Here is a 10358-nt window from a genome sequence, read left to right on the forward strand (position 1 = left end):
TCAAGAATCTACATGTATCATAAAATGGCACAGAACTATGCATACGCACATTTGTACCAATGTCCACTTACTGGTTTGATTTTCTTATAACGGCACGAGATTGACTGTTGGGGGACTGAGTAAAGGGACACAGAGCCTCTCTATATTTTCACTGCGACTTTCTGTATATCTAAAAATACATCAGAAGGAAAAGGTAACGCTGTCAAATGACGTCACAATGCCTCACCTCAGAAGCCCCTCCCACTGCCCAGAGGCCTGCCCCCGGGCGTCACCTCAGGACGTGTCTGCTTCCCGAGCAGCTGGTCAACTTTTCTGAGCAAACAACTCCGTCTGCTCAGTTACTAACAACAGAAAATGGCGCCCGTGGAGCAACAGGATCTGTAGATGTGTGGCCGCAGCTGTCCGCAGCCTCCTGGGATAGAACGAGGAGCAAGCCCAGTTTTCTTGTTTTGCTGGTTGAGTGGGCAGTCTGCTTATACCACATATCTTGGCTGTCTTTGAGAAGCCGATGTCGTCCCCACAATTTCCAGTCTTCTTATGGGATAAGGGTACGCTCCTCACTGTCACAGATGACCATGCATACCTAGTAAAAGTTCTCTTCTTCTTTGTACTCCTGATGACTCTCGTCACCCTACTCATCCTGGCCTGGAAATTAGGCAAAGACAAAGGCAACAAGATCCGAGAACCAGATTTAAGAAAGGAGGCAAAGCAGCTGGCATGAAGATCTACCCCTCTTGGTGGAGACTTTGTTGAGGTGAAGACCTGGAGGCCCAAGAGGTAGGGCCAGCGTCCACCTGTCTTAGCCCCTGGAGCCTGGGAAGGAAGGGCTGCCTCAGCCACCCCTTCCCCCAATGCCAGTGACTTGCCCACGCGGCCTTGTCCGCCTCCACTGCCTCCTTGATAATTCACACTTCGGCAGCTTGTCTAGGCTCTCGAGTTTGAATGTCTTCTCTCTGTGGATCTTCTAGACTGAAATTATAAATAGCTCTTGATTTCTGCATTAATAGAAGAAACAAACACATGGAGAATTAAAAAGTGATTACAAATTCAAATTTTCCATTTTAAAGGACATTGAAATCATGAGGGGTTCACAGCACCTCAAACTATATAATAAAGCTGTACTGAAGCTCAGAAGATCCTTGAATCAGCCCACTCTGGCTTGAAATCTAGGTAAAATTCTCTTTCCTTTTCATTTAATCTGGAAATAAAGAATATTTCTCCTCAAATAAATGATCTGAAGTACCGCATATTTTTCTCACCCCCTTCCCCCCCCCATCCTTCAACTTTGTGGGTTGGCAAAAATTGAAAATACCATTTTCAAAATAATTTTTTAAATCTTTTCTGAGTTTGGAACAAGTTAACTTTCTTTTCCAATGAAATTCAAGTTGCAGAGGCAGTGTTTTGAGAATCTATACTCTCATCTGATTAGATGTGCATTCCTCTAATGAAAATTTGATTGTTTGCCTCGAAGGAATTGGTATTTTTCTAGGAGAAAAACCTCTGTACCCAACTTTCCTTCCAGAAGCATCTAATCAACTGTCCTCTTCTCTGCAGAGACATGCACTTGAATGTGGAGTCTCAAGCCAAGAGTTCCTCCATCCAGAGCCATTTCCATTGCTTACAGTCAGGGGACTGTGTTCAGGGCTCCCTAAGAATTAGCCCCCTGGCATCTGGGTTGTGATCCCATATCCGCTGGCCACTTTTTCACTTTCACTCACAGAAATCAAGGAACTTGTTCAGTGGGTGCTGAGCAGTGGCCAGTATTGCTACTAGCACTAGGGGAGCCCACCCCAATAGGCTGGGGTTCCCGCCTACCTGATGATGGTGGTGGGATTTGGTTTTGTGGTTGTCCAGTTTCAGCAGAGATAGCTCACACACAGGCACCAGGCAATGGGAGAAAAAGCTTCATGACCACAAAAGACATCTCTCCCCCCACTGCAGAGTGGGTCCCTTTGTCAGAGGCTTGCCACTATTCCCTTGGAGCTGGCCTCATGGCCCTTCTCAGTCCCAGAACCCTGTTAGGAAGTAGGGGTGAGATGGGGTAGAGTGGGGGACAGTGGCATGTTGACATAAGTGAGCCTGACTTCCATGCTTCTCCTTGTTGAGGACAAGTCCCACATAAGTTCCGCATGCCTCAGCACTCCTCACAACCCCCAGATCTCTCCTATCCTGAAATGCCCCATTCACCCAAATTGAGCTCGGTGCCAAGGATACAAGAGAAAGGTGCTCCACTTCTCTCTCCTATACAATATCATCAGAGATGAATGTTAATGAAATAATCCCACAGATGAATGCTTAATTATAAACTGAGAAAAGTGCTCTGAAAAATAAGTCTGGCTCTTTGAGAGCATTTATCAAGGGAACCTGACCTAGACTAGAACTTACCTAAGGAGGTTTGGGCTGACAGCTGAGGAATGAGTAGAAGTTATGTGGGTGAGGGGTGGGGCAGAAAGACACAGCGTTCAGATGGAGATCAGCATCTGCCAAGGCTGTTTCTGGAGGTGGGTCTGAGGACCGAAAGTGAGCACCAGAAGGGATCACTGTGAGGCTGGAGGTGTAGGTGAGAGCAGACTTCACAAACCCCTGGAGGACAGTACTATAATAAGCAGAGATATGACTGTGCGAGGGGGTGGGGACAGTTCTCCCAGGTGTGTATTTTAACCTCCAGGGATGATTATTCCAGAATTCCCAGGGACTCTAGGTCATATTTATCCCAGTTTCGTCTAGCCCGAGGGTCTCCCCAAACTCCTTACACACCCCCCACAATCTTCTCAGTTTTACCCTCATTTGGAACTCCCTGACAAACCAGTCAGATTGCATAGCTAGTTTGTGGCCACCTGATGGCAGCAAAGGGTCCGCGACTTGCTCCCCTTGGAGTCCGCCAGGCGGAGAGCTCCTCCCCTCAAACTGCCAGGTCGGTATGTAGCCACGAGGGGCTGTGATCAAGTCGCCCACGGTGATGCACGTCTCTTATCCAGATTGCCTGGGCGGAAAATTTATAATTTTTAAATTATATTTGTAACAGTTTAATTTCATTATGTGATATTTATTGATCATTAATTATATGTGAGTTCTTAATATAGTGTCTCTATTCTGCCTGATACCCTCTCCCTCCTACAGACGGGAAGGTGAGGCTCAAAGGCTCAGAGAGACTGATCCTCTGCCCTGAGTCTCACAGGACAGCCAATCCTCTTCCTTCTCCCGTCCACCTCCTACATCGCTGTGGAGTAAGCCCTCCCCTGCTTGGAGGCAGCTCTTCCTTCCATCAGAAGTCTCTGTGCTCCACTATGACATTAGCATAAGCATCTTTGCTCTCTTAAGATGGTCCCTGCCTCTTCCTCTGTCCCCAGCACCTTCCTACAGGTCAGTTTGTGCCCAGGTCCTACAGTATTGGGATTAAGCTAGTAAGTACCAACCACAATAACGCATCCAGGAGGTATTCAGTACCAGAGGGAGAAGGCAGTGAAGAGGAGTAAAACACTGCTCCGTCCTTCCTTTCTTTTTTTTTTAAAGATTTCTTTATTTATGCATACAAGAACTGGGGTACAGACCAGAGGTGCGGGGTGAGAGGATTCACTAGAGACAGAATGGGGAGCAGAACAGGCAGATTGACTGAAATACACTGCTGAGGGGAGCAGCGGGCAAGACAGGTCTGCTGTGCCATGTGGGCCACCTCCCTGGCCGGGGATTGAACTCATGTTGTGGTAGCTGGTGATGGCTTGATAGCACTATGTCTTTAATCCTTGTGCAATCAGGGAGGATCCTTCTCCTTCCTTTCAAGAGCTTCCAACCTACAAGTGGCTGAGGGCTTCCTTGGGCCAATAACAGTACCAGGTGTTTTCTGAGAAAAGCCAAGCATGGGATATTAATGGACTCCTCCAGACATTCTGAAGCCCAGCCTAGATCAATCAGGGTGGACTTCCTGGAGCAGGTGAAATGTTAAGGAAACAGGCAACCCGGACTTAAGAGTGGAAGGGAAAGCATGAGGCATGACAAGGAACAAAAAGCCAGCCACATGATGCAGGTTGGGAACAGTGGGAAATCAGATCGAGGAAATAGCACCAGCCAGCACTAAAGGGACTTGGATGCCATGAGGGTGTTTGATTTCAACCAAGAGGGAACTAAGACAAGGGGAGTGATGAGGTGAAATAAATATTCAAGATTAATCTGGCATACTAAATGTGTAGGTTAAACAGGAGCAGGGAGACATTAAATCAAGATATATGCCAAAATGCTTTCTAAAAGGCTTTCCCGGTATTTTCCTGTTTCCATGACTTTGCCCATTCTGTTCCTTGCACCTGAAATGCCCTTTTGTAAACCTTTCTTGGCTCAATCATTTTCTAAAGGTGAATAAGGAAGGAGAGATGAGGGAGGGCAGGAGTTCAGCAGTGGGAAGCTCACTGTCTCCCACCCTCCTAGCCCCGGGGGGGCTAAGTGGTTCAGTCAGGCAGAACCAGGTGAGTTGGGGGTCACAGTAGGGGGTGGGGTGAGACTCCTATTTTTCTTGGAAAGGTTTAGGGAACATGAAGCTATCTTCTCAAGAAGATGTGAGAACAGGAGAAACCAGGGGGCTTTCTCCACTCCTTGTAGATGCTCTCACTGTTCCAGCCCCTACTGCGGCTCATCTCCTGCAGATCCCTCAGGGGCAGCCACCCAGGGAGTCAAAGATGCTGCCCTTGCACAGAGCCATGAAGAGTGAGAGCCAGAGGGCCTTAGGTGACCAGACTCCCACTCTTGTTTTAGAGTGGACCCCAGAAGTGCAGAGAGGGAAAGAAGGGGAGGAGGGGATTGAGGGGCTTGTGGGGGCGTGGAATAATGCCTGAGTCTGTCTGTAAGGCCAGAGCAACAGCATGGAACCTGGGCCGCACTACACGCTAGCTGTGTGTCCATGGACAGATGAGGGAAAACAGTGGTTCTCAAAGTGTGGTCCTGGGATACCCAGAGTCACCAACACATGTTCAGGGCATCTGTATAGGTGGAAATTATTTTCATAAAAACATGAAGATATGTCTTTTTCTTTTACACTCTCATTCTCTCATGAGTATACAATGGAGTTCTTGGGACTTGACATGTGTTTTCGAACAAGTCAAGTGTTATAGAAATTTGCAAAAATGTTAAAAAATGCCTTTCCTTGGCACGTATTAAAAAAACTAGCAACAACAAATGGTGGTGAGGATGTGGAGAAAAAGGAACTCTCCTGCACTGCTGCTGGGAGTGCAAACTGGTCCAACCACTATGGAAAGCTGTCTGGAGATTCCTCAACCTGCTAAAGATGGAGCTTCCATATGATCCAGCAATTCTCCTTCTAGGTATTTACCCAAAGGACACAGAAACATTAATTCCAAAGGGCACCTGCACCCCTATGTTTATAGCAGCACTATTTACAATAGCTAAGCTTTGGAAACAGCCCAAATGCCCAAAAATAGATGACTGGATCAAGAAGATGTGGTACAGGGCCTCCCTGGTGGCGCAGCGGTTGAGCGCTGGGTTGCGAAGCTGCCCGCAGCCTCTGCAGTGCCGGTTCGATCCCCGGCTGCTCCCCGGCCACCGGAGGAGGGTCCCACATGGCGTGCAGACCTCTCCTGCCGCCCGCTGCTCCCCTCAGCAGTGTACTTCGGTCCTTCTGCCTGCTCTGCTCCCCGCTCTGGCTCTGGTGAATTCTCTCACCCTCCTGCACTTCTGACTGTACCCAGTGCTTGTATAAATAAATAAATAAATCTTTAAAAAAATTATGAAAAAAAAAAAAAAAGAAGATGTGGTACATATACACCGTGGAATATTACTCAGCAATCAAAAAAGATAAACTCATGCAATTTGCAGCAACATGGAGGGAGCTGGAAGGGATCATGCTTAGCAAAATAAGCCAGAAAGAAAAAGAAAAATACCAGATGGTCTCACTCATAGCAGGAATTTAGAAAACCTAAATAAGGGACCAGGAAAAAACCTAATTCTCATAAAGTAAAAATCAAAATCAACAAGCAACTATAAACCAGAGACACACTACAGGGGGGTGGGGGAAGGAGGGAGTGGGATCAAAACAAGGGGTTGGGAATTGTATGAGGACTATAACCAAGATGAAAATGCATACATTGTGCAAAAATGAAAAATGATGTAAAAAATGTATAAAATAAAATTTATAAAAAGAACAAGAACAATGAGAAAAAATGCCATTCTTTTCTCTAAATATTTATGTTAATGTATAAGTCTGATATTGTTATCTCTGTATGAATTAATAAGTACCTTTTAAAATTTGGTGTTTATTTTTATTGATAATATGGTAAATATGGATAAATGTAGTCCACTTACACCAAAGCCCTTTTGGGTCCTTCATAATTTAAAGAGTATAAAGGGATGCTAAAACTAAAATGGCTGAGCACCACTGATTTCCCCCCACATCCCGGGGGTCCCTTGGTCCCTTTCTCTCCCTCTTAGTCTCAGAACCCTCAGGATGTTTATTAAAGTCCGCTAGCTTTTGAAAATGTTTTATGTTATTGAATTGCTGGTAAAATCTCCAGTATTTATTTTTATCATTCTGACTTTGCTTCACATAAGAGAACCATTGGTTTAAACTCTCAAGCCTTCATTCATTGTCTGCAAAATGGGCATATTTCTCTTTTCACAGATTTAAAAAGGGTGCCTCAGATCAAATGTAAGATGCCTACTCATCGTTTCATAGTAAATTAGGGGCTGAACTAAGCTCAAGTATGGTATTTTTTTAATTTTTTTTTTTTTTTTATAGAGGCATGTTTTTATTTATTTATTTGTTTGTTTGTTCGTTCGTTTTGTTTATACATGCACTGGGTACAGTCAGAAGCGCGGGAGGGTGAGAGAATTCACCAGAGCCAGAGCGGGGAGCAGAGCAGGCAGAAGGACCGAAGTACACTGCTGAGGGGAGCAGCGGGCGGCAGGAGAGGTCTGCGCGCCATGTGGGACCCTCCTCCGGTGGCCGGGGAGCAGCCGGGGATCGAACCGGCGCCGCAGAGGTCGCCGGCAGCTTTGCTACCCAGCGCTCAACCGCTGCGCCACCGGGGAGGCCCTCAAGTATGGTATTTTTTGAGTCAGCACTTCCTCCAACATCATCTCAGCTGTTCTTGCCATTCTAGGGCTCAGAAGGCCAAGAGTCTGGGGTGTGGGGACCAAAACATCATAGGGTCGGAAATGGTATACCACAGAAAGCCACAGTCTGCATGCACAAAGTTCCCATCTGTGCCTGGGCCGACACCTATATCAAGGTCCCACTACAATGAGTGACAATCCTACCTTGCCATGTGCCACTGTCAGGTGTTGGTACCAGGTGAGAGCTCGCAGATGTTTGTGCATCTGCAATTCATGACTTTGACCACGTGAGGGCAGCCTGCCCCTGCAGGTAGAACAGCATAGAGGATTCCCCACACAAAAAAGTCACTTCGAAGAGTGTCTCTTTGAAGCCTGTGTTTTAGGATCTGTAATGAGTTACAATCATGAGTAATAGTGCAGCCCACCCAAAATCAGGGATGATAAACCAAAGATACAGGACACAACTCTCAAGCGTCCTAGCTGTCTGTTTTCCTTCATGTAAGAAATTTCAATATTGTATTACCTCTCCAGGCACCTTTTAATCATTGCTGCCTCCAAACCCAGTGAATCTGTCTTAATTCTAAGGAAAGCAAACATTGCAAGCAGTCAGACGATAGATGCCTAGACCCACTCAGCCACAAATTCTCTTTATAAGTGAGCCTGTTTCCTCATCTGTAAAGTGGGGGAAACACCCACCTCACCGGATTTGAGGGCCCTTTAAGAATTATTATCATAGTCAGGAAAAAATGAACCAAAAGGTAAATCCTTTGGTATATAGGATTATGTGTGTGTATATGTGTAGATCATTTTTAATATATGCAGAAAGTGTATATGGTTCAGCAAGAGCAGTGATTGAGCTCGATCAAGTACTTTGGAGTTTGTGGTCCCCTGACTTAAAGTGTGGTCCGAATGATATGACTAGAATACAAACATATCAGTGTTACCTGGACAAGAACGTATTATCCAGTTAATAATAATTCACGCCTATATAACACTTTACAGCTTACAAAGTGGTCCTGCCCACGTCACCCCTGACTCCTCCTGAGAACAGAGAGGGAGCTGGTCATCAGTCACAGTTAAGAAAGCCGGCCACGTAGAGTGAAGTGCCCCCCTCCTCTCCTGTCCGCCGGGGCCCAGACAGACCCCTAGTGGCAGGCTTGCGCTCATCCATGTGTGTCCCAGAAGACTGGATGCTGCCTCAGCCTCCAAAGGCTTTGCTAGCCTCCATGTCAGCCAGAATGGGGGAGCCGAGGTGCCTCCTGGGCCCTGGTAAATGCTTGCCTTTTTCTTGTCCCACCTGATGGGCAACCAATCTTTCTCTGCAGGAGCTCCATCCACCTCTGGAGCCCAGCTCCTCTGGCCACAAGCCCAAAACCTTTGGGGCAAAATGTCCTCATCCACTGTGCAGAGTGAGCACTATGCAGAGTGAGCAGGGCGCATGGGGAGGTGGCACCCACCTGGGTCAGCGGCAGAAGCTGAGAATTTGAGCTGCTGCTGCTGCGGATGTCTCAATAGGACCCTAAGGCAGCCTCATTCATAAAAGGATCTGCGTATTCCAGAAAGACCTCCTGGCAGACCCAGGCAAAAGAAGGCCCTGGACTGTCAAACCCTCTGCCCGAAGGAAAGCTTTACTTGATCTCCCCCATTGTCTAGCCCTGAATCGCACATTTAAATTCATCAACATGTATTTCAGCCAATTGCTTCTACTCTTAATCTTCACCTTTTCCACCTTAATCTTAATCCATAGATAGATTTGGGGGGTCTGAGAAGTGCATGGGGTGGGGATACATATTCAATAACCTCTAAGTGAATTTTGTATTTGTCTACTACAAGCCCCAGTATTATTAGCAATAGCTGTGCTTTTGTCACTAATAGAAATCAAGGTGCTTTCACATTAGTTGCTGCAAGTTTCTTTAAATTTACACTCATCACATCTTGGAAATTATGGTAGTTATTAGCTCTGCCACAAATCAGGTTATTGAATGCATTGTTAAAGAAGGTGGTAGATTACTATGTCACAAATTTGGTTTTTTGAGTCTTTCAATAACTGTATTTCAGTGAAATTGGTTTCCTCTGTAATTGTATGTACTTTATGCATTTGGAGACACTGTGATGGGTAGCAGATGGGTGTCAGCAACCTGCCAGTGGGGTTCTGAGCTCAGAGGATGGGGGCCCCACCCAAAATGCTCCTCCTGAAGTTGGCCCGCTGCCTGTTACTGTCCAATCCAGCTCTCCGGGGGACAGAAGGACAGTGCAGACAGGGCTGGAGGGGAAGCACGCAACACTTAAGTCCCTCCAAGTGCCAAGACTTGCCATCTCATTGAATTCTCACAAGTATTCAGAGATCAACAAATTGTGCATATTTTAAAGAGAAAGAAACGAAAGCTCACAAAAGAAGTGAGAAACAGCCTACCCTGCTCCTGGGAGGTCAAAGTCACATTCTGCAGTGGGCCCCCATCCCCCAGCCAGCTGTGTGCCTGGGGGCCAAAAATCTCAGAGTCCTCCACAGTGAAGATAAAGCCCTATTCCAGGGCGGATCAATGAAAAACTGTGTAAAGAGCTCAGCATGGTGGCTGGGCCGCCTATCAAGTGCCTGTCACTCTGTAGGCGGTATTTGTCTTTAGTGGTGTTAGAAAGCAGGGACTCTAGGCTCTCTCCCCCATCCATCTCCTCTCATCAGAGAGGATCAAGAATTCTGTTTGTTTTCTTTCTTTCTCTGCAGCCATGACTTCTCAGAGGCCAAGTGGACCTCCTCTTCCTCCTCCCCAGCAAGTAACTCAGGCTGAAAAGATGGACGAGTGAGTCTGGCCTGGAAGCCAGGCAGCGCAGAGCAACCCTGGGTTCCCTGGTGGAGTCCCCTGTGGGAGCAGGTGGGGGGGAGGGCGCGGAGTGGTGGGGGGCGGGTGGTAGGGGGGTGGTGGTGGGGTGGTGGGGTGGGGTGGAGTAGGGTGGGGGGCAGGCTGGGGGTGGGGTGGGGTGGTCGGGCGCTTGCGCCTGCCATGTGCCAGCTCATGAGTGTCATTTATTTTCTTGCATGTCGGTGGGGGGGGAGGTAGCGGTGGTCTCACAAGCTGTACCTGACAGATAATTACACAAAGACAAATTGTGCGCGGCCTTATCCTTCTGGTATGGCAACCTCCAGACTCCGTGCTGGGGCATGTGGAGGAGGGGCATGGAACACCGGAGCAGGAGGTGCTGGACCCGCTGACCCATTACTCACCCGCAATCTGGGGTGGACAGTGGAGCCAGGAAGAACTGGGGTGGCTCTGACCGGAGAGTGGGACACTTTTCTGACCTGGGTG

The 10358-nt window shown here is 47.3% G+C and overlaps 1 protein-coding gene and 1 long non-coding RNA gene across 3 annotated transcripts; one reads left to right on the forward strand and one right to left on the reverse strand.

Moving 5' to 3' along the window:
* Positions 1-227: 227 nt before the first annotated feature.
* SMIM42 (small integral membrane protein 42) lies at positions 228-1230 on the forward strand. Its single transcript, XM_054691173.1, has one exon. The coding sequence runs from the start codon at positions 509-511 to the stop codon at positions 719-721; it is 213 nt and encodes a 70-aa protein (XP_054547148.1). The 5' UTR covers positions 228-508; the 3' UTR covers positions 722-1230.
* A 591-nt stretch (positions 1231-1821) lies between these two features.
* On the reverse strand, positions 1822-7472 carry LOC119235791 (uncharacterized). Of its 2 annotated transcripts, XR_005122918.1 has the most exons (4): positions 7261-7472; positions 2838-2983; positions 2386-2583; positions 1822-2015 (listed from the first exon to the last, which is right to left on the reverse strand). It is a non-coding gene; the product is annotated as an uncharacterized LOC119235791 (long non-coding RNA). The 2 variants fall into 2 exon arrangements; XR_008550192.1 differs by lacking the exon at positions 1822-2015 and having other exon boundaries at positions 2024-2583.
* Between the last annotated feature and the right edge of the window lie 2886 nt (positions 7473-10358).

Source organism: Talpa occidentalis, unplaced genomic scaffold, assembly GCF_014898055.3.
Source record: "Talpa occidentalis isolate TD23 unplaced genomic scaffold, MPIMG_talOcc4v2.1 talOcc4.9, whole genome shotgun sequence".
Classification (NCBI taxonomy): Eukaryota; Metazoa; Chordata; class Mammalia; order Eulipotyphla; family Talpidae; genus Talpa; species Talpa occidentalis.

Coding starts and splice junctions, on each gene's coding strand:
- SMIM42 (XM_054691173.1), top strand. CDS start 509: ATGTCGTCCCCACAATTTCCAGTCTTCTTATGGGATAAGGGTACGCTC.